This window comes from Poromitra crassiceps (assembly GCF_964638095.1).
Source record: "Poromitra crassiceps genome assembly, chromosome: 20".
Classification (NCBI taxonomy): domain Eukaryota; kingdom Metazoa; phylum Chordata; class Actinopteri; order Beryciformes; family Melamphaidae; genus Poromitra; species Poromitra crassiceps.
The window spans coordinates 17318939-17343033 of NC_139637.1; the positions used below are offsets into that span (position 1 = coordinate 17318939).

At 44.1% G+C, this 24095-nt stretch overlaps 1 protein-coding gene and 1 pseudogene across 2 annotated transcripts in view; both read left to right on the forward strand.

Annotated features, from left to right (window-relative positions):
- Nucleotides 1-1492, forward strand: part of LOC310794907 (glutathione synthetase-like) — a gene marked incomplete at its 3' end in the record, with an annotated part of 31477 nt that extends 29985 nt beyond the window's left edge. The window contains exon 12 of the mRNA XM_083656945.1: nt 1483-1492. Coding sequence (XP_083513071.1) covers nt 1483-1492 — 10 coding nt within the window. The remainder of the gene's footprint in view (nt 1-1482) is intronic.
- Nucleotides 1493-2132: 640 nt separating this feature from the next.
- Nucleotides 2133-24095, forward strand: part of LOC310794908 (glutathione synthetase-like) — a 38167-nt pseudogene continuing 16204 nt past the window's right edge. The window contains exons 1-14 of the transcript in view: nt 2133-2267; nt 3645-3790; nt 6422-6497; nt 6864-7003; nt 7108-7224; nt 8634-8714; nt 8863-8940; nt 9296-9362; nt 9615-9809; nt 10228-10309; nt 10548-10737; nt 14336-14471; nt 14917-15062; nt 16265-16340. The product of the transcript in view is annotated as a glutathione synthetase-like (transcript). The remainder of the gene's footprint in view (nt 2268-3644; nt 3791-6421; nt 6498-6863; nt 7004-7107; nt 7225-8633; nt 8715-8862; nt 8941-9295; nt 9363-9614; nt 9810-10227; nt 10310-10547; nt 10738-14335; nt 14472-14916; nt 15063-16264; nt 16341-24095) is intronic.

Genomic DNA, 24095 nt, shown 5'->3' on the forward strand with positions numbered 1-24095 from the left:
GTTTATGGTTGTATTTCGTATTTTTGTGTGTGTCTTGTAAACCCATGCACCCACATGCACGCTGCAAGAGGAGAGAGAGGTCAGTCAGTATGAATCAGAGATGGGGACTTGGACTTTAGACTTGGACTTGAGTCTCACTTAAGTCACACACACAGTGACTTGTATACTTGACTTGAGACTTGTCCTCAAAGACTCGGACTTGACTTGGACTTGAGATTTGGGACTTGTGAGCAATCTTTATTTTTGTGTGTATTAACATAAGGAAAGGTCTACTAATAATAATGTCAACTAATCAATGCTGATGCTGGATGCTAATAGATGAAGAGTGAGGATAATACAGTAGCCTACATGCTTTGAATTCCTTAGTTTTAGCTATGCAGTGTTCTAAGCAGACTGGATGGTATGCAGCAGATGATAGAACGCTCATCCATAAGAGACTTGAGACTTGACTTGGACTTGTGACCAAAGACTTGAGACTTGACTTGGACTATAGCTAAAATACTTGAGACTTGACTTGGACTCTAGCTCAAAGACTTGAGACTTAACTTGGACTTGCAAAAAATGACTTGTGAGCATCTCTGGTATGGACTGAGTGTCCGCACTGCTGGTGTAATTAGCTGGTGGAACCGGTGGAACTGCAGCGTGCTTGAAGGTTTCAGCTGGGAAAATGTATCCATTCTAGCTGTGCTTTCAACCTAGCCTACAACAAGTCTTTCTGCCCTGTGTGATCTGTCGATTTGCTCTCAGGCTATAAGCCAGGCCCATTCAACTGGCGGCCCGGGGGCCAAATCAGGCCCGCCAATCAAGTCACACCGGCCCGCCGACTGTCCCCCCCACCCCCTCCCTCTCTCTTGATGACGCACACAGAGGCTACAGAAGCAGATACAACTCAAGTCCTTCTGTTTCCGTTTTTCATCTGTGTATTTTGACGTGTATTTATTTTATTTTATTTCCGTTTCTGAAAAGAAAATCGAATTACCACAAACATGTTTCAATGTAGTCAAATCTAAATCTTGAAGATGTGGTGGCGCGTTGTGTCAGTACAGTACAGCACTACTGCATGATGATGCAGCTCAGGGAAATGTCCACCCCGCGGGCTCTTAGCTTTCTGACAATGTGGGCTAGTTGAATAGCCCTGGTATAATAGGCTCGCAATCACAATAGGTTTCATATTGACGCTGCTGAGTTTAGTAAACTTGGTTGGTTACCGATTGATTTAAGGGTGAAGCAACTTCAATTGTGTCACATATATCGCATTTTAAACGGCCTTTAACCCTGGTTATCTCAAGGAGGGTGTTGTAAGAACAAGTGAAATTCATTCCTACAATACCAGATCTGCCCAATATTCAATTCAGAAACCTATTGCAGAAAGGAAGCCAAGCCCAAACGTCATTTTGTAACACTGCTATCAACTTTTGGAATGATTTACCTGCTTCAGTGCAAGGCATAAACACTGTGAATGTCTTTAAACGTGCTCTCAAGACTCATCTAAAAAATGAGATGTTGACTAGCGAGTAATTGCAACACCTTCGCTGAGATTTAATTTTGTATATATCATATATTTTATGTGTCATCGATAGACAGGTCTGTTTTTCTTTTATAAAGTACAATTGTGTAATACTATGGTTTTGATATTTGAAGGACCCCAGTGGAAATAAGCAGGCTTCTAGTTTGTAACTTTAAGCTGCTTTACTGGGCTATCCTTGGATCATTTTACTCTTCGATTTACATAATGTGTACTTTTTTTTACTACTGTATTCATGTCAATTTGTAATGCTTTTATGTATTCTTGATCCGAAATAAACCAAACCAAACCAAACATAAGCGTTTCAGTTTGGCTCACATGACAAGAAGGAACGCACCTGTTACACACACATCAGCTTTCATCTGTCAGTTGTTTCAACATGAGAAAGGCATTTTTTACAACTTTTTTTTTTTACAACCATTCTAAAGCAAACGACACTGGGCAGGGCCAGCCCAGCTGAACACATGGGGGACGTCCTTAAATAGCCTTCTTTTCATTGGTTTGATTTGAACTTTGGTTCTTCGTAACCAAACGGATATACCAAACTACATAAGGAGGATGCTAACTAGTTAGTATCATTTGGACTGCATTTTGCTGGGTTGGGAATATGGCTACAGATGAGATGCTACAAGGACTGATGTTAAACCCTGACAGACTGAAGGCTTTGGCAAATGAGGCAAAATAATTTGCTCTTCAACATGGAGTTGTAATGAGGACCTTTGAAACACCCAACTCGTCTGAGGTCAGGTTTGTCATTTACACTGTAGATATAGACCGTTTCACCACAATTCTGTTGCTTATAGAGAACAGCCTGGACTAGTTTATTTCCTGTCGGTTATTGTATAGCAACCAATGCAACATACATACTGTACATACATACATACATACATACATACATACATACACACACACACACACACACACACACACACACACACACACACACACACACACACACACACACACACACACACACCACACACACACAGGTCTACTACATACATACATGTATGTATGTATGTAGGCCTGTGTGTGTATGTAGGCCTGTGTGTGAGAGAGAATAAAATAAAATAAAATAGAATAGAATAGAATAGAATAGAATAGAATAGAATAGAATAGAATAAAACTTTAATTGCCACACGACCAGGGCCGGTGGTATTTGTTTTCGGTACGTACAGGATGTAGAAATAGACACTGCATCATAGTTACATCACATAAGTGCGTCACAATAAAGTGCATCCAGACAACACCAATAACAGTGCAATTACAGCAAACAACAGCCAATTAACAAAACCATTGACGAGACACACATAGAGCCACATACAGTACACAGTGCAGCAAGTCCTTGTGTTTAACGGAGGGAGTTGAGTGTTCTTATTGCTGTGGGACAGAAGCTGTTTTTAAAGCGGGTGGATTTTGTGGCAAGTGACCTGAGAAACCTCCCAGAGGGGAGGGTCTGGAAGAGCTGGTTTACAGGATGGGAGACGCCTCCCAGAGGGGAGGGTCTGGAAGAGCTGGTTAGCAGGAGGGGAGACGCCTCCCAGAGGGGAGGGTCTGGAAGAGCTGGTTTACAGGATGGGAGACGCCTCCCAGAGGGGAGGGTCTGGAAGAGCTGGTGAGCAGGAGGGGAGACGCCTCCCAGAGGGGAGGGTCTGGAAGAGCTGGTTTACAGGATGGGAGACGCCTCCCAGAGGGGAGGGTCTGGAAGAGCAGGTTAGCAGAATGGGAGACGCCTCCCAGAGGGGAGGGTCTGGAAGAGCAGGTTAGCAGGATGGGAGACGCCTCCCAGAGGGGAGGGTCTGGAAGAGCTGGTTTACAGGATGGGAGACGCCTCCCAGAGGGGAGGGTCTGGAAGAGCAGGTTAGCAGGAGGGGAGAGGTCAGATATGTTCTTTTTTGCCCGTTTTGAAACACGCTGGTGGTAAATGGATTTGATTGAGGGGAGGGCAGAACTGGTGATCTTGGAGGCCTTAGACACAATGCGTTGTTATTTCCTCTGTCAGTGACTCTATATATATGCCTTTCTGATATATATGGTCTAATGTGATGCTCGTCATGTTTTTGGCTGTAAAGGCAGTGATGAAATGTAGGCTACATGTGTGCTGCTGCTGTGGTTTCAGGTGGTGACCTACGTTCCATTCACCCTCTTCCCCTCGCCTGTGCCCAAAGCTGTGTTCCACCAGGCTCTGGCAGTGCAGACTCACTTCAACATGCTGGTGGACAAGATCAGCCAGGACCCAGGCTTTCTGCAGGAGGCTCTCGCTAGGTAGCCTACTACCTAGGTTAGCCTGGGTAAACCCATCCCCCACGTGACCTGCTCTCAGACCTGTTCTCAGTCACTATGTGACTGGGAACTGAGAGAGCAGGTCACGTGGGGGCTGGGTTTACCTAGGCTATACCTAGGTAGCCTACCTAGCTGAATATCAACAGGGTTTGGGATTAACGGAATACATGTAGGGGTGTGACAAAGTTCTGATTTGCTCGGCTGCTGCGTGGCCTCACCTGCTCTAATTGGCATGCGCAGCGCACCATTGCCCAACTTCGCATCACTGATGACATCACTGTGACTGATGCTATGTCACAATGCCTATGACATCACTGATGATGTCACAAGCCTATGACATCATCAGTGCCTATGACATCATCGGTGATGTCAAAAGATAATTTTGCTCACTAATGATGTCACTGATGACATCACTGATGATGTCATAGACATTGTGACATCATCAGTGATGATGTCATAGACCAGGGGTGGCCAACTGGCGGCCCACGGGCCACATGCGGCCACCGACCTCACTCAGTGTGGCCCCTCGCTCAATTTTTTATTTTTTTATTTTTATTTTTTTTACAAGGCGGATGTTTTTGGTTAGGTTAGGTTAGGTTACCACCCAAATTTGTGTTTTTATTTGATTGTACATCCCAGAACATGGCGCTAATGCCGTTAGCATTGTCCATCCACATACTGTTTAACGTTAGCATTTGAGCTAGCGCTTTTAAACTATATCCAGGATGCACATTGCACATGCAACATTACTATTAATATGACATATTTGGGTGATGTACCCCATCAAATTGCGATAGCGGGCAGTAAAGCTAGAGCAAAGTTTCTGGTGTCATCTGAATGGAAATATAAATGTTGGTAATAATAATAATAATAATAATAATAATAATAATAATAATAATAATAATAATAATAATACATTTGATTTGTCATGTACTTTTCATTTAAGATAAATCTCAAAGTGCTACAGAGTAAAAACAGAACCATATAAAATGCAACAAGGCAGATAACACTATAAAAGTCACACAGGACGGCCTGGTGTAGGCAAAGGCCTGATTTAAAAGAATTGTAGACAATGGGCTCTATTCTCCCACAGGCCATCGGCGCTATTACGGGCCTTAACCGCAAAAAAACGTGCCTTGCGCCTGTTTCGGCAAGATAGCAATAGGCTTTAGGCTGCCAAATGCGCTTTAGGCCGAATGGGCGTGGCGCAGTCCCAAAGTGGGCGTGTCGGCGCTAAATACCAGCCTAGTCATATCTTGGGAGCTGGCCTACATTTAGCGCTTTGCGCTTTTGAAAAGCAGGCCTATTCTTTGCCTTCACTGCTTCTTCTCTGTCACCCTTCTCTCTCTCTCTCTCTGAGTTCCCAGCATGCATTGTGTTTCTTCATTTCGCTACTAAATAGCCACCAAATGAGCCAAAATAGATATAAAAGGTAGTTCTAAATTAATGTGTAATGGTAACACAGCCTGCCATTGTCAACATTTCAATATTGGACCAAATAAAACCTCGAAATGAAAACACCACCCTATGTGAAACATATATGTCCTCCTGGGCATATATATACCCCTTGTCGAGTTAACGTGATTTAGAGAAGTAACAGCGGAACGCGCTTCGGAACGCGCTTCTAATGGCATCTGCTATACTGTGATGTCCGTCCAATAACTTGGCCCTATTTCACATTTAGTTTTACAATAAAAACACATTTATGCAATGACTTGACATAATGTAGGGTATATTTATGTGCATCATCCTTCCTGCAGCAGGCGAGAGAAAATGATATCTTTCTGGACAAACTTTCACCAATCTAATAGGCTATATTTTTCTAGCTGATGCATAGAACATCATTTTCACTTTGATCTTGCTGTGTAGCGTATTTACATGCTTGCAGTATTGAAACTGCAGTTAGATTGGTTTGAGAAGCATAATAATATGGAATAATAGCCTATAATGCAGACAGACAGGCTGGATGAAGGGAGGGGGGGGGGGGGGGCAGAGCGTTTGGCTTTCGTCTGGTTTTGCGGGATCACTGGAATTGGAGCTAAAAAGGCAAGCGTGCGATTCGTTTATTGCACTTATCCAATGAGCATGAGGGTGCATAATTTTACGCCTAAAAGGCGTGGTTGTAATGCTTTGGGCTGCATCTAGCGCCAGCACGACGATATCAAGTGCGCCTTTCCACGCCCACTGCTTTGATCTGCGCCTGCCGCTCAAACTGCGCCGATGCAACGATAGGGGCCAATGTCTATAAGACAATAATAAAAAAAAAGACAACAATAAAAAGTTAAGAGAAGGCTCTGTTGAAGAGGATGGTATAATAAACTTTGATTACCAGTCCTTTTCATCAAATTAGAAACTATAATTGGGAGTGATGGTGTTAGTTACAGTAGGCTACTGGTGGAGGTGCACGGTCACAATCTGGCCCTCTGCTGGTAGCGAGGACATTTTTTTGTGGCCCTCTCTATCATCAAAGTTGCCCTTCCCTGTCATTGTCACAAAAATTTAAATAGACAGAACCCACTTAATTTTATACAAGATATTGAGGTTTAACACAAATAAATTCCAATAGCGACTGAATGAAACCAGTGTATACTATGTTGTTTTGTCACTTCTCAGCACTGTCCAGGCAGACGACTTCACAGCGAAGCTGTTTGACATTTACACACAAGTTCAGCAGGAAGGCAGCACTCAGGTAAGAGTCACATGTTGTTGTTTTTTTAACAATCTGAGGGGAATGTGAAAATACTGGTCATAGTTGTATAGCCATAGGGGGGGGAAATCACTATGACATGCACTGGTAAAATTCATAGAATATTTTTCTCAGGATGCAATAAGACAACCAGAATTCAGGGGGGAAAAAACTCCAAGCTCCGACTCGGCTTGAACGGTTGTCCAACTTGGAATTACAGGTTGGAAATTCTGGTAACATTTCATTGCTATGAATTTCCGACCTGTAATTCCGAGTCGGGACAACTGTTCAATTCATTTTTAACAAGGCCACAACCTGTTTTTCTTTTTGGATTTGAACTTGCATGGGAATTCTGTTTATTCTTTCCAGTCCATTGTGTTGGGTGTGAACCGGTCCGACTACATGCTGAACCAGAGAGAGGATGGGACCTGTTCTCTGAAGCAGATCGAGATCAACACAATCGCAGCTGGTAGTTTTGGTGTCTCTGGCGTCCTCCCTATCGTCCACAGGTACTCTCTAGGTCTAGGACATGCTTTTGTAGAAGTGGTTTGGTACTGCTGGTTTTCGCAATTTGTTGCAAAACTGAATGGTAAAATGTCGTGATTGCCATCAGGCACATCCTCAGGTTGGTTGGTCTGCTGGAGGAGAGCCAGCATGTTCCCGACAACAACACGCTTGCTGCAGTGGTCAGAGCATTCGCCAAGGCCTGGGAGCTCTATGGAGAACAGAAGTAAGTGTAGTGATGGCACAGAGCAACCTATGACAAAAGTCATAGGAAAATCTTCGATAAAAAGCCCTTCTCTTATCACATTTGCAGCATTCTGAAAAAAAAGAAATTTCCTAAATTTCCCAAACTTTAAAACCTTCAGATATGCCTGCTCTGTGTATAAAATGCTCCATGGTCTTGCATGTGTTGTAGCAGTGTCTTCTCTTTTTTCCTCTTTTTACTAGGGACTTCGGATGTGAATTTGGATTAGGATATAGGGATAGTGCTATAATCCGGTTAATGTTTACATCTGTATCCCTGACACTCATGTTCATTAATGTGCACTGTCCCCACTTAAAGTCCCTGGAAACCAGAAATATTTTTTTTATTATTTAGCATTTTGAGTTCATCACATCACAGGAACCTATGTTAATAAGCCACCAGCCAAATTTGAACGATGATGAACGTCGCAAAGTATATAAATTTAGGTTTGACAGTCATGACAAAAGTTATGAGAATCAATTAGATTTTAGACCGTCTTTTCTCCCGCGGACTGTGTGGGCGTGTCCCGTCTGCAGCAGGTCTCCTCCTCCGAGAGAGAGAGAGGGAAACAGAGAGAGAGAGAAGGAGAGAGAGAAGGAAAGAGAGATGGAGTGTGTCTGTGTTTGTGTGTGTGTGTGTGTTCGCTCGTTGCTCGGCGCTGACAGAGAGGAAGAGATCTCTGCCGCTGCGAGTGCACAGCGCTACTGTGTGTGTGTGTGGGTGGGTGTGTGTGTGTGCGCGCATGCAGGCGTGCGTGCGTGTGATTCGATTAAATCTTATGACGTGATAAGATCATGCATTTTAGCATTTAAATCCAGACCTTGTAGAAAAGTGGCGATTTTGTAGCCTGGGTAAACCCAGCCCCCACGTGACCTGCTCTCAGAGTTCTCAGTCAGCAGGGTAAGCCTGAGAGCAGGTCACTGGGGGCTGGGTTTACCCAGGCTAGCGATTTTGGGGGTTAGGGTTGAACCTAATGTCAACTACTTTCTGAGGCACACAATTACTCACATAAGACCCTAAATTTAATAGTTAGAAGGTTTTTGTGGATTTTGCTTTCCAGGGACTTTAAATATCTGATACATCATCAACATCTGATAATTATGGCATGGGGAAGTGCACATTAAAGAGATGCAAGTCCAAGTCAATGATTTCTTGATGACGATGTCTTTGTTAATTGTTTTGATTCGTTGATTTCTAGTGATACATGTACGTACATTAATGTGCTGTGTACATTTTTATCAGGCCAAAGTAATTTACTTTTTCGAATTAACCAGTTTTGATGCACATGTACAGTAGGAAATGCATGACCTAACTAAAAGCGATTGATTGTTTCATTGACTAAATGATGATCATAACAAACATGTTTTTAAACCTGATTCTCTCTCTTTTAGGGCAGTATTCATGTTTCTGGTTGGGGATGTCCAAGTTAGCAAACTTGCTCATCGTTTCATTGAGAATGAACTTTGGAAAAGGTAAGGGTAATAGGTTTTAAATGTTAAGTTGTTCTACCTGCCACCTTGTATAGAATTAGGGATTGACCCAGCCCTTAACTTACTCAGCAACAGTATAAAAACAGCTACACTTGTGATCTGGAAAGCAACTTTTCTTCTTTCTGTGCAGAGACATTCCTGTTATCCGAAGAAAGTTTGAGGATGTGGTAAAAACAGGATATCTTAACGGGGACAAAAAGTTGTTTGTGTGAGTATGATTTTATTTTTAATTAACAGCTGTGAAAAATACATCATTGATTTGAATTATAAATGAGAGGGAGCTACAGTGAGATGGTGGTCTGGAGAGGGCTAACGTTAGGGTAACGTTAAATCAGAACTTGTTTGCTGGTCCCCCACTAGCAACACATTCTTTAGCAGAGCAACTGGTCACAGGTTTTGAGCATTACAGCAATGTCTTCTAACTATTCCATCATCCCATTTTAAACCAGCTGAGGTTCAAAAGACATGTAACTCTGACTACTTCCCTCTCTCTCTCTCTCTCTCTCTCTCTCTCTCTCTCTCTCTCTTTCTCTCTCTCTCTCTCTCTCTCTCTGTCTCTGCAGAGATGGGCTGGAGGTAGCTGTTGTCTACTACCGTCATGGCTACATGCCAAACGACTACAAAGAAAAGGTCAGATATTATTTTAATATTCACCAATATTTGTGTCAGATTAACAGTTATGTTGTTTTATAAATTAACTGGTCATGATTTAGTGACTGTTTCTAAATATATCTGTACTGTTTGGTTTGAACAAGTGAAACTATTTTTATAAGCATTTTCCGGAATGTCTATGGGAAAATAAATGGTGGATGAAAATCTCTGGTACAGTGCTGAAGCAGGAAGTGACGTTCCACTTTGGCTCTCTATTCATGTTTGGTGTAGAGTTGGGAAGCCCGTCTGCTGATGGAGCACTCTCTGGCTGTGAAGTGTCCAGACATCGGCACCCATCTGGCTGGAACCAAGAAGGTCCAACAGGAACTGGCCCGACCCGGAGTTCTGGAGAGGTTCTTCCCCGACCAGCCCCAAGTGGTGGAGCAGATCAGAACCACCTACGCTGGCCAATACACTCTAGACATGGTGAGGGAACGACACATACTACACAGGTGCGTCACCTGGTGGAAAGGTCTATTTAGCAACATGTAGAACACACAACACTCTCTTGGTAAGTTTAGAAAGGGGGAAAAACTGAATCTTTAAAAGTAGTACTTTCATATAATATTCCATATATATTGAAATTCCAATTTGAAATCTCAATTGGGAGGTCCATATTTTAATTAAAGTAGTACGCGCTCGAGTGCCTATGCTCGGCCTCGCCTGCCCTATGACATCACTGATCAGTCTTGTCACAATGCCTCCTTGTGTGTGTGTGTGACATCACTGATCAGTCTTGTCACAATGCCTCCTTGTGTGTGTGCATGCCCTTATGACATCACTTTTGACATCATCACTGATGACATCATCACTAGCGGTCCCCTTAATCTTTTCTTTTTGTTAGGGTCCAGAGGGTGACCAAACGGTGGCCATGGCTTTGGCCAAGCCAGATGAGTTTGTCCTGAAGCCTCAGCGAGAAGGAGGAGGTAAGATGGCATCAGCATATTCTGGAAAACAACTAGAGTACCAGGTGTACAGTACCTACCCTTGGTATTCTTTAAAGAGAAAAAAACATTTTCCCTCCTGACCGGAAGCACTCAAATATGTTGGAAAAGTCTGCTGTTTTGAAATCAGACCTCATGTTCCCCTCTAGTTTTAAGACTAATTTAGCAATTTATTGAATCTAGTATATTGTGTCTTCACATCTCATTTCTACCGTTTCAGGGAACAATTTCTTTGGAGAAGACATCGTGAAGATACTAGAGGAAGTGAAAGGTGACATGAGGAGAGCTTCTTATATTCTGATGGACAGGATCCATCCTAAAGTAGAACACAACATCCTGCTGAGGACAGATCAACCGCTCCAGCTCAGCTCTGTCTGTTACGAGATAGGAGCTTTTGGAGCCTATGTCAGGTACAGTAACTTATATACAGAGGCATGTTCTGTCTGTTATGAGATAGGAGCTTTTGGAGCCTATGTCAGGTACAGTAACTTATATACAGAAGCATGTTCTGTCTTAGGAGAGATGCTTTTTGTAACTTGTAACGTGTAGCTGTAACTTTTAGAGTGAATAAAAAGCCTGTAGTTTGTGGATATTAGTTGGTTTTGGGCCAACCTAAAAGAAGTTTACAACATCATTATTTTATCTCCATACAGGCGTGGAGGAGAAATGGTCTTAAATGAAGCTGATGGCCACACTTTGAGGACAAAGGGTATTGAACACAGTGATGGGGGTGTCTGCAATGGTGTCTGCGTGAGAGACAGTCCACTCATCTACTGAGCGCTACCTGGCCTGGTGACAGTCCACTCATCTACTGAGCGCTACCTGGCCTGGTGACAGTCCACTCATCTATTGAGCGCTACCTGGCCTGGTGACAGTCCACTCATCTACTGAGCGCTACCTGGCCTGGTGACAGTCCACTCATCTACTGACCTGCTTTTCTCCCTGTACCTGTGTGAAAAATATGAATGTAGTGAAGGGAGAGATACGTTACTTTTTTCATCCCGTTTGAATTGTACCATTGTACATGTTAATTTTTGTCAATTTAAAAGATAACTATGCATGTCAAGAAAGTCGCAGTTTGTCCTGAAACTGATAGTGCCACAGTTTTACCACAAACTGCAACTTTCTTGACTTGCAGAGTTATCTTTTGCATTAATAAACATGACATGTGGACTCCCGTGGCAAACGGGATCAAAAAGATCGCGTATCGCTCCCTTCACTTTGACTCTCTATTACAAGACGACTCAATGGACCCTTTTCACGGGGGCCATTTTGTGTCGAAAAGGCAGGGTAAACACAGGTGCAAGCAAAACACTAATGAGGGGTTCCAACTTCCATGATTGTAAGTTTGGAACCCTCGTTACTGTTTTGCTTGCACCCGTGTTTACCCTGACTTTTTGACACAAAATGGCCCCCGTGAAAAGCATCTATTAGTTTCCTTTTCATCTCAGGTGCCCTTCTTAATATGGAAGAAAACGGTTATATTATTGTCTGTCTGTCTGTGTGTGTGTGTGTGTGTGTGTGTGTGTGTGTGCATGCGTGTGCGTGCATCCGTGTGTGTGTGTGTGTGTGTGCACACGCGCGCTTAGAGGTCAATCTTCAAAACTATTTTGTTGCATTATTATAAAAAATATATTTTTTTATATATAAAATATATTTTTTTTACTGTATCTCTGAACTATCTCTTTAACCAAATCACACACATTTATGTGATCTCTTTTTGATAACTAATAAATAATATTTCTTCACTATTTTTTCATATTTTGTGTCTTTTATTTACCAGAGTCGGGGAAAGGACGCTACCGCTGGCGTCTTAACTGTCTGGAAGCTGCTCTTGTCCTGTTACGGACAGCTCACTCTGCGGCTCTGCTGGTTAGCAAGCCAGTGGTTAGCAAGCCAGTAATAGTCAACAAAGAGAGTGGCTTGTAGTGGTCGCTGAGTCCCATTTTGCTGCATTATTGCCACCTGCTGGCCTTGTGTTTTAGACAAAGCTAGCGTTAGCTAGCTAGCAAGCTAGCAACTTTAAAGATCAGTAACTCTCGTCGCCCAAGCACGTCTTATGGCTTTCTGTCATCAAAGTCACTTTGCTAAAGTAATTTGACATGTTACCATGCACATATTCATATGAAATTCCACATATTGACACATATAGATGTATAAATTAATACAAAAGTTTGACTGTTTTGACTCTGATGAAGACGCAGCAGGCGTCGAAACGTTAGTCATTGAATAAAGCAATTTTCCAGTGAATCGTGTGCTCCAGGATCCTCTTTGGTTTGTCCATTGAACTTTTGTCAGATGTATAAATTAGTTCCACTTTCACAAAGCGGCGACCGTGCATCTGAAATGCTCGCTAAAGTACCGGAAACCACGTCGAGAGACCTCTGACCCGGACGTGACGAAACAGGCAAAGAGGTGTGCGATGCAGGACACGGTGATGCTAGCTAACTAGACGCTCCGGTTTAGGATGCTTTACGTTCTGGGCACGTTAACGTCTCACCTCGTGATATGGACTCTGCCTGAATGGAACCTGAGCACTGATGTCACCCGTGAGTGTTCTGATTGCAAACACCAGATTGTGTAAATACAAGACATGGGCATGAGTGACAAGTCATTTGAAGCTTAGGATGCATGGAGATTAGACAAGTGTTTGGGAAGTCTGGCAGGTTAATGCTACCCCTGAAGAAGGTAGACTCTGTTTAGGGCCTACTATGTGAATTACATGAAATTGAAAACTTTCATATTTTGTTCTATTGTACTGCGTATGATGATGCAAGGGAAGTACTCTTTAATAAAATGTCCTCTATTTATGTTTACTTTTTTGAGTTGGATGATTATGAGAAACTGCAGTTGTGTTAAAAAAAAAAAGCTACCTCCCCCATTGCAAATTGTATTTGTCAGGCATGGGAGCAAAGACAGAACATTTTCTTTAAAAAGTGATGGAATGATCTATTTTATGTTTGAGCACTATGCTGACTTGCGACTTGTGTCAACTTAATTGCACCATTCTTGCGCTGGTTTATTGTTGTATTTTGTATTTTTGTGTGTGTCTTGTGTAAACACATGAGGGTTGGGTACCGTTGAATGCATGACACATTAATAAAATAAATCAATCATTCAATCCTGAGTTGTCTTCTATCTAGGGGCACAACAATTTAGTTCCCCCCCTCTCTCTCTATTTTTTGTTTTTTGTTTTATTTATTTATTTTCCCTGCCAATCTAATGTTCCACACTCCAGTGTGGTAGGTGGCGGTAATGCGCATAAGCTGTTTGCCAACCGCCAATCAAATCTAAAAGAAGGAGAAGAAGAAGTAGGGCGCACCATGCCAATGATGCCAATCTAATGTTCCACACTCCAGTGTGGTAGGGGGCGGTAATGCACATAAGCTGTTTGCCAACCGCCAATCAAATCTAAAGAAGGAGAAGAAGAAGTAGGGCGCACGGCATGGATGTAAATAACAGAACAGGCGCGCCACCATGCGCGCCGCCACACGCATGCTGCAAGGGGAGAGGACAGACAGAGAGGTCAGTCAGGGTCAGGGACTGAGTTGTGTCCGCACTACTCTGCACCCACCGGTGTAATCAGCTGGTGGATATATATGCAGCGTGCTATACAGTCGGGGAGCTTCATCCATTCTAGCCTAGAGCGGTGCGTGCAGCAAGGCTTTTTATGCCCTGTGTGATCTGTTTGCTCTCTCAGGCAGTTTGGCTCACATGACAAAAAGGGAGGCGCTCGTTCCACATCATCACACATACAGACAGTCATTATCAGCTGTTACCTGTCATTTGTTTAGACATGAGATTAAAAGGCATTTTTACAACTCCCATTCTAAACCCAAACGACACTGGGCAGGGCCAGCCCGTCTGGATACATGCGGGACGTCCTTAAATAGCCTTTTCATTGGTTTGATTTGAACTTTGGTTATTTGTAACCAAACGGATATAGCCTACATAAGGAGGATGCTAACTAGTTAGTATCATTTGGACTGCATGTTGCTGGGTTGGGAGTATGGCTACAGATAAGATGCTACAAGGGCTGATGTTAAACCCTGACAGACTGAAGGCTTTGGCAAATGAGGCAAAAGAATTTGCTCTTCAACATGGAGTTGTAATGAGGACCTTTGAAACACCCAACTCATCTGAGGTCAGGTTTGTCATTTACACTGTAGATATAGACCGTTTCACCACAATTCTGTTGCTTATAGAGAACAGCCTGGACTAGTTTATTTCCTGTCGGTTACTGTATAGCAACCAATGCAACAGAAGTAAGCTAGGGTAAATTTAGAATGTTTATGTTATCAATTTGAAATGGTCTATATATAGACCTAAATTATTCATAGTGACACCACGTTGGGTGAACATGTCCAAAGATGTTTCTGCTTATCATGTTTATAACTGGTGGTTAAGTGATGATGATGATGATGATGATCATTTGTGTGTGTGTGTGTGTGTGTGTGTATATATATATATATATATATATATATATATACACTATATATATAATGCACTAATGTGATGCTCATCATGTTTTTGGCTGTAAAGGCAGTGATGAAATGTAGGCTACATGTGTGCTGCTGCTGTGGTTTCAGGTGGTGACCTACGTTCCATTCACCCTCTTCCCCTCGCCTGTGCCCAAAGCTGTGTTCCACCAGGCTCTGGCAGTGCAGACTCACTTCAACATGCTGGTGGACAAGATCAGCCAGGACCCAGGCTTTCTGCAGGAGGCTCTCGCTAGGTAGGCTACTAGGGAAAAGTTACAGATCACCCCACCCCCCACACATTTTCTCCCCAATTGTACTTGATGACACATTTCCCCCTGCTCCCCCGGTCGCTGCCCCACCCTCTGCCGATCTGGGGAGAGCCATAGACTAGCACCATGCTTCCTCCAACACATGTGCAGTTGCCATCCGCTTCTTTTCACCTGACAGTGGAGAGCCTCGCCGGTCCCAGTATAGGTCACAAGTCCCGCCCCCGCCATGTTAGTGGATGGGAAATGAGCCAAACTAAACAATCAAAGTACACGTCAGATTTATTTTCTTCCAAATGTGGTTTCTATCATTTTCGGTAGTTCTTATCATGCTAATGGGTAACGGTGGCGCAGTCGTTAGCGCTCTCGCCTCACAGCTAGAAGGTCCTGAGTTCGATTCTCGCCTGGGACGCTGTGGGCGCTGGAGTTGTGACCCCCCCATATCTTCAGTGCCTACTGCCCAGGTGGGCTATCTCGTCGAAAGGGCCTTTCTGTGTGGAGTTTGCATGTTCTCCCCGTACCCCCCAGGGGGTTCCTCCATACATAACCCCCCACTAAAAACATGCAGAAGATCGTCATCCGACCAGTGACGACAACATCTGAAGTTGGTCCAATGATGGTCCAATGATGGTCCCCGGGCGCTGGAAAGAAATAGCGACCACTGCTCCTGGCCTGCCCCCCGGAGGAAAGGACAAGCCTGGATAGGTCAAATGCAGAGGACATATTTCACCGGCCACCGTCAGCATGAGTGTGTGTTGTGGCCGCATGCATGTGTTGTAGTGTGTTCGTGTGACAATAAAGACGGGCTTCCGTCTGAAATCGTGTTATGCTCTTTATGTTTTGGCTCATTTAATTGACTAGGCATCTCGCGCACTATGCGCGCTTGATACCTAGCAGGGCCTGCAGCTTGCATACACAGCTCGGCTGCTGCGTGGCCACGCCTGCTCTATGCGTGCGCACGTGTGTGTGTGCCCCTCTCTCCCTCAGTCTCTCCCCCCTCTCTTCTCTCTCCCTCTGTCTCCTCCTCTCCCTCTCCTCTCTCTCCCTCAGTCTCTCTCGTGCTGTGTGTGTGTGTGAGTGAATTTATGACATCACTGATGATGTCATCAGTGGCATTCATGACATCACTGATGATGCCAATAGCGACTGAATGAAACCAGTGTATACTATGTTGTTTTGTCACTTCTCAGCACTGTCCAGGCAGACGACTTCACAGCGAAGCTGTTTGACATTTACACACAAGTTCAGCAGGAAGGCAGCACTCAGGTAAGAGGCACATGTTTGTTTGTTTGTTTGTTTGTTTGTTTGTATAATAATCTGATTGGAATGCAGTGTTTCCTCCATGACTTTTTTAAGCAGCGGTGGCCGGTAAACTAGTTATTTCAGTCACACTGTATCAACGTTACTCTCCTAGAACTTTTGCATATATCAAATATTCAAAAGGTTTGACACAACATATTTTTCTTACTTTTTTAGCCATTTAGAATAATAGTATAAAATAACACAAATTGAATTGTGCTGTGAACAAATTCATGTTAGATTGTTTAAAGTAGCTGCCCTGACTTCATCACATTTTTCATGACATTTCATATTATTTTGAAGCAGCGGTGGCCAATGCATATGTAGAGGAAACCCTGGAATGTGAAAATACGGGTCATAGTATTTTATAGCCATAGGGGGAGAAATCACTATGACATGTACTGGTAAAATTGATAGAATATTATAATATTTTATATCTTATTAATTAAGTCACTAGGGATCTCGCGCGCTCGATTCCTAGGCTCGCCCGCTACGCGGCCTCGCCCGCCCTGCAGCTTGCACATGCAGCTCGGCCGCTGCGCGGCCGAGCCCTGGCTGCTCCTTGATGGCATACTTCAGGGATGCTGGATCACATGTCCTGGAGCTGGCAACATATGACATCACAGTGGGACATGGGACAGACAGAGAAACAAACAGACAGACAGAGCCCTAGCTCCCATTTATATACTGATGATGATGATGATGATGATGATGATGATAACAAGCCTCATAGGATGGAATCACCCTACCCTCAAAATAATCCAAGGAGAAACATGCAGCAGGTGAAACCTGCACAGACAAGATGCCCAGTTGAAGTCAAATATGAGCAGGCCTGAAGGCCCAGAATGAAGCTGGATTTCTGCTGTAACAGAAACAGGAAGTTACCAGCCTACAGGAAGTTATACCAGCCTACAGGAAGTTATACCAGCCTACAGGAAGTTATACCAGCCTACGGTCGGGACAACAGGGAACATCTGTCAGGCACTTCCTGCAGAGAGCGGGAGAAGAGGAAGTTAAACTACAGTAGCCATGCGGCTTTACTGGCGGGAATGGATGTGATCACTGGAAGGCTTGTTGATAAGACAGCATGTTGTTGATCTTTTTTATTTTTTCATTTTAATTTAATATTTCTTCCCAGATTTTTTATCCCCCATTAGTGCTAATTTTAATTTATTTATCCTGGGTGCTACTCCACCCTCTGCCGATCTGGGGAGAGCCAAGACATGGGCAGTAGCCAGCCGCTTCTTTTCACCTGACCGGGGAAGCTTCACCGGTAGGACATAGCACGTGGGAGGATCACGCTATTCCAACGAGTTCCCCCCCCTCCGAACAGCCGCCCTGAACGACCAGAGGAGGCACCGCTTCAGCGACCAGGATATTGCATGTTTTGGTGTGGGGTTCCTATATGAAGGAAACCCCCAGGGGGCACGGGGAGAACATGCAAACTCCACACAGAAAGGCCCTTTTGACGACCCCACCCGGGCGGTGGGCACTCGAGGACATGCGGACGGGCACGCACTCCTTCAGCGCTCACAGTGTCCCAGGTGGGAATCAAACCCAGGACCTTCTAGCTGTGAGGCGACAGCGCTTACCACTGCGCCACCGTGCCCGTTGATCTTTTTTCTTAACTCAACTTATATTTTATATTTGTTCTATTTGTGTTTTTGTATTTCTAGTTATTTATAATTATTAAATTCCCAGTGAAGTTTACCATTTCAGTGCACTGGTGTCATTTTGGACAAAAAAGTTGATTGATAAGCAGCTGTAAAATATCCTGCCTACATTACATATCTCAGGTCATGTCAAGTCATATCTTTGTCAAGTGTTTGATATTTTAGGGATCATTGCAAAAAATTTTTTTATATAATGTGTATATATAATATAAGAATATGGGCCGATATATCAATATCACAATTGTTTTGCTCCGTAATATCGGCATCGGCCTCAAAAATCCAGTATCGGTCTAATAAAGAAAAAAAACATTGCATGGATGCATAACTGGGACGTATCCTCAGTGATGTACCCTGGGGTCATAGGATGTTTCGGGTCTCGCAACATCATACACCCTCGCCCAGGTGACCCAGCCGGGGCTGGCCAAGCCCCAACTTACGTCCCAGTAGCTACCCACGGTCAGCCCTATAGGGAGGGTCGAAGGTGGTCACGCGGTCAGGGCCACTCAATCCGCTGCTCCGGAACTACTCTGCCGGGACCGGGGGAGGGGGAGGGCTCTGGTACGTAGAGGGACCGGGCTCTATGGGTTGACATCAGGTCTATTACTGTGTCTCAATAGTTTGAGCCAGAGAGATGTTGAGGCTAACCTGCTGGGTGTATTGCTGGGGACCCAAGGACATGTATTGTAGTGTCAGATTTGGTGCAATTTGGACATGTGACACTCAATATTAATTAAATATTAATACACTTTGAATAAACAAGCAAACAGCGCTCTGTGCACACACCCCACACCAGTGTTGGGAAGTAACGAGTTACTAGTTACTCGTTACTGTAATAATATTACTTTTTCCAAGTAACGAGTAGTGTAACGAATTACTATAGAATATAAGTAATAATATTACAGTTACTTCAAGATAAACGAGCTCGTTACGTTAGTCGTTACATCTTTTGTTGAGTCCATTCTGTGATGCCGCTGCGCTGCAAAACGACACGCAGTCGGCATTCACTGATCACAAGCAGCATGGCTTTTAACGCTCCCAAAACAAGGTGACGTCACCGCAGAGCACATTCGAGCACCAGGCAACAGGCAGGCAGGCACACCTCCCTCTCTGTCCTGCTGAGCGAGGAGGAAAATCCGTGGCTGGATATATTCCCATGACTTTGTTTTTGTCGGGAAGAAAGGTGACACGATTGAACATCAAAGTCAAATGTAAACGGTGTCCAGGACAGGTAGGCTACTAAACACTCTTTCCACTGTGAAAAACACGAGCTCAAACTTCCTAACGTTAACGTTACGAGACGAGAGGACAGCACAACAGAAACCGGAAAACTGTTCAAATACAGAGATAACGTAAAAACTCACAAGCTGGTGGACATCAAACATTGCTGTTATTATTGTCAGGTTAATGTTAATGTTGCAGAACTAACGTTATTTGTGACACAAACTTGTTAAGCAAAGATGTAGCCTATACGTATTGAGTTTGCATTGGCAGTGCATACTGCATTCTATAAAACAGAAGCTGTTTAAAAGATTGCATCTTGTCAGTCATCACTTTGAGCCAGGTGTGCTCTTCATCAAGCATCTCTGTAGGAAGCTGTGCTCTGGCAAAGCGATTAGTTTAAATGGAATGGCACATAATAGACCTAGTTCACACATTCGCACCGCAAAGTCTGCATTTTGATGAGAAAAACGCCATGGGCCTTTTTCACAACGGCCATTTGTGTCTAGAAGACAGAGTATACACAGGTGCAACCAACTAACTAATTAGGGCTCCAGCACTGAAACACCTAAATGGACTGGAAGTTGGAAGCCCTAATTAACATCTTGGTGCACCTGTGTTACCTCCTGCCTTTTAGACACAAAATCGCTGCAGTGAAAAAGGCCTATTGCCATTTGTGTGGAATGTAACGGAAAAGTAATATAACGAGTATCTAACGAATTACTTTTGGCATGGAGTAATAAGTAAAGTAATAATATTACTTTTGAAAATAGTAACGAGTAATATGTAATATATTACTTTTTTAGTAATGAGTGCCCAACACTGCCCCACACACACACAAACACCCCCCCTCTCCCTCTCTCTGAATTGGATTTTTGCCCGAGGCAGAACTCGACATCTTCGGCTGCTCGGAGTCCACTCCGACCTCCCCTCACAGCTGTGCAACAATCTCTGACACAGGGGACAACTGTCGCGCCCAAAGACTCATTCTGAAGGAATGGAAGTCCTCCTCTTCACCTTCTTTTCAGGTGTGGCTGGCTGATAGGACATGATCTCTGTTATACAGACGGAGAGACTCAGGTCCCTGAGAACCGACTCGCTTAATAGGTTCTCAACTATCTGGGACCCTGTTTTTGGCCGACTTTGACGAGGTTAAGAATGACGAGTGACTGAGGTTGGGGGTGGGGCTGGTATCTCATTGGACCCCCTGTGTGGGATCCCATGCACCTTATCTCTTACAAACACATCAGCACCTTATGCGGCAGGTAGCAGCATGTTGGAATGTGGACTGTTTCATTCCTTTCTTTTCCTGTTATCTGAGCCTGTTTGTCTTGTTTTATTGTTCTATAAAAAAAAAGAAGATAATAAGTAAATAATGGATTTGGCCTTGCTTTTGTTTTCTGTACCAGTCTGCTGTGTTGATAATCGGATAAGCCGGTCATTTTAATCCATGTTTGCTCATCACATAACTTAGAAGTCACTGTTTTCCCAGGGGGAGCGTGACCGCCGCCTTTCATTCACACCACTATGTTTGCAGTCCTCACTCACCATTGTTCCACACAGAAAGGCCCTTTTGATGAGATAGCCCACCTGGGCAGTGGGCACTGAGGACATGGGGGGGGGGGGGGGGGGACACGCCCTCAGCGCCCCAGACGGGAATCGAACCCAGGACCTTTGTCAGGCTTGGAGCCGGAAAAACCCAGAAGCAGACAGACAACCAGTTAAGTGTCAAAAGGTGAACAGAGATTTATTGATAGATCAAGGTGGGGCACTCCGTGTGCTCGGTGGAGGAACAGGCAAGCAGGCAGAGGATCCTGGAACACAGAGGACAGATGGATCAGGCAATCAGGCAAATCAGGTGGGCAAAAGGTTAGATCGTCAAAGTACAAAAGAATGTTCAGAACTCGTAGCGATGCTCAACTGGCTGGGTACAAACCGTGAATGGCAATGTTCCAGCATGGACTGACAGGCTGAGGCAGTGTTTGTAGGGCCGTGCTGATTGGTGGCGTCATAGGCCGAGTCACAGGTGGAGTTGTGACAACCTTAAAATCGAGCTGAACCCAAAAATGACTTTTCTTTTCTTTTAGTTCAAATACCTGGGTATGCAGTGCACCTATTTAATAATGTATGCAAAAAAGATCACAAAAATCTAATTTCTTTAGTTTTTCACACTTTTTCACATCAAAAGTTAATTTTTCAAGATTTCATTGATAACGGTAATGTACAGTTTGCTGACGTCACCTGGTATTATCAAATTTCTACCCCATTTCAACCAATCATTTCACGACATGCAGCTGTCAATCAAATCTTCATTTCAGGATAATTTTCTCTCCCAAAAGAAAGAGAAAATGGCGCCTAGTGCCTGTCATCTGGCAGAATTCCTCTCCCATAAACTAACTACTAACTTGGCCAATTGTTAGAAACATGAACAAAAAACAAACTATAATCTCTAAGAATGCAAACAAATGTAACTGGCTCTTTAAAACACGCATTCCAGGAATATTATTTACATTTATAACGATAATGGCGCGCGCCTCCGAGCCTGACAGCCTCCCTGGCTGTCAGGGGTCACCTCCGGAGATTCCAGGCGGGCGCCGGGCGGGCAGCACCCATGCATCGGATTGCCCGCTCGCTCCGCACGAAGCAGCCTGGCTGCCTGGTACTCCGCGGATCCCACTCGCGTAGCACGACAACACGCTGAATCCCACCCGATTTGGGGGTGGAACACGCCAGGATTGGCCGATGCCAAAGCCAGTCGACAGAATTGTCAAATCAAATCATCGACACCGTATATGGTCCGCCTCTCAATTTGTTTTCAGTCTGAAACGGACTCAGATGCACGTGACGAACGGGTTCACCTCGACTTTAACAATAATAATAATAATAATAATAATTGATTGGATTTATATAGCGCCTTTCAAGACACTCAAAGCATTTCACATATCAGGGGAGGGAACTCAACTCATCCACCATCGATGTGCAGCAGCACCCACCTGGGTGATGCACGGCAGCCAGTTTGCACCAGAACGCTCATCACACATCAGCCTATCACGGTGGAGAGTTGAGGACTGAATGTGCCAATTAAGTAACGAGGGATGATTAGGTGGCCATGACTGAAGGAAGGCCTGTTTGGGAATTTAGCCAGGACACCGGGGTTACACCCCTACTCTTGTGAAGAGTGCCGATGAGATCTTTAATGACCACAGAGAGTCAGGACCTCGGTGGTTTAACGTCTCATCCGAAGGACGGTGCTCACTCACAGGACAGAGTCCCTGTCTCGGCCCTGGGGCATTGGGGAGATTATTCATCAGATCTGATTATTCATCAGACCATTCGGACCAGAGGGGGAAGAGCACCTCCTACTGGTCCTCCAACACCACTTCCAGCACCAGTCTCCCATCCAAGGAGTATCCTAGGCCAGACCTGCTTAGCTTCCCCAGGAAAGCCAGTAATGTAATGCAGGAGCCACTGGTGCTGACCTTCTAGCTGTGAGGCGACGCTAGCGCAGCACTAGCGTTAGCGCTACTGTGCCCCCCTGTATGGCCTAAGTGTAAAAATAAAGAAGGGGAATACGTGAGATTTATGGGGGAAATTACCAAACAGGAGCACAACAGGAGAGGGGGGGGAAATACGAGCGAAACCCGGAAAAACGTAAAATAATGACTATTTCACATTCTTCACTGTTAATCTGCAAATCTACAGTATGGACATTTGGGACTGCACTAGTTCAGAGGATGATTACCTTCCTTCTTATTCCTGCAAATAATTCTTGTAATGGCAGAATCAAGGAATCAAGCGAGCGAGTAAACTTGATACCTATTTCTTCACTTGTGGGACATGTAACCTTCAGCATGTAACCTTCAGCATGTAACCTTCAGCATGTAACCTTCAGCATGTAACCTTCAGCATGTAACCTTCAGCATGTAACTTCAGCATGTAACCTTCAGCATGTAACCTTCAGCATGTAACCTTCAGCATGTAACCTTCAGCATGTAACCTTCAGCATGTAACCTTCAGCATGTAACCTTCAGCATGTAACCTTCAGCATGTAACCTTCAGCATGTAACCTTCAGCATGTAACCTTCAGCATGTACTGTAACCTTCAGCATGTAACCTTCAGCATGTAACCTTCAGCATGTAACCTTCAGCATGTAACCTTCAGTATGTAACCTTCAGCATGTAACCTTCAGCATGTAACCTTCAGCATGTAACCTTCAGCATGTAACCTTCAGCGGGAGAAGAACTGTCAAAGTGATAACTGATAACTGCTAACCGACGTCACTTCTCCGTAGGTACACTTATACCACTTTCAAATAGGGATGTCACGATACTATCATTTCTACTTCGATACCGATACCCAGGAAAATATCGATACTCAATAGTACTATTTTCGATACCACAGGAAGGGGGGGATGACGACACATCAAGAGGCATACAAATTAAGTTAGACAGATGGATGGACAGACGCACACTTCTCCATAATCTAGGCCTGATAACACTTTGAATTTAGACAGCAGATTAGTCCCTGATCTAGCCATCAGAACACGTTTAGCTTGTTGAAGCAACAGATACCCACCAATGATAGGGAGGGAAAAATGTGTGAGCTCTGTTGCAATTGAGTATTGTATCGTTTCAAATTTTTAGTATTGCTACGTATTGACACTATCGATACTTTTGACAACCCTACTTTCAAAACAACTCTGAACTCGGAAATTTCAACTCAGATTTCCAACTTCCGACATCGTTACGTTCAAGACAACCAGAATTCAGAAAAAACACGCTCCGACCTGGATTGAATGGTTGTCCAACTCGGAATTACAGGTTGGAAATT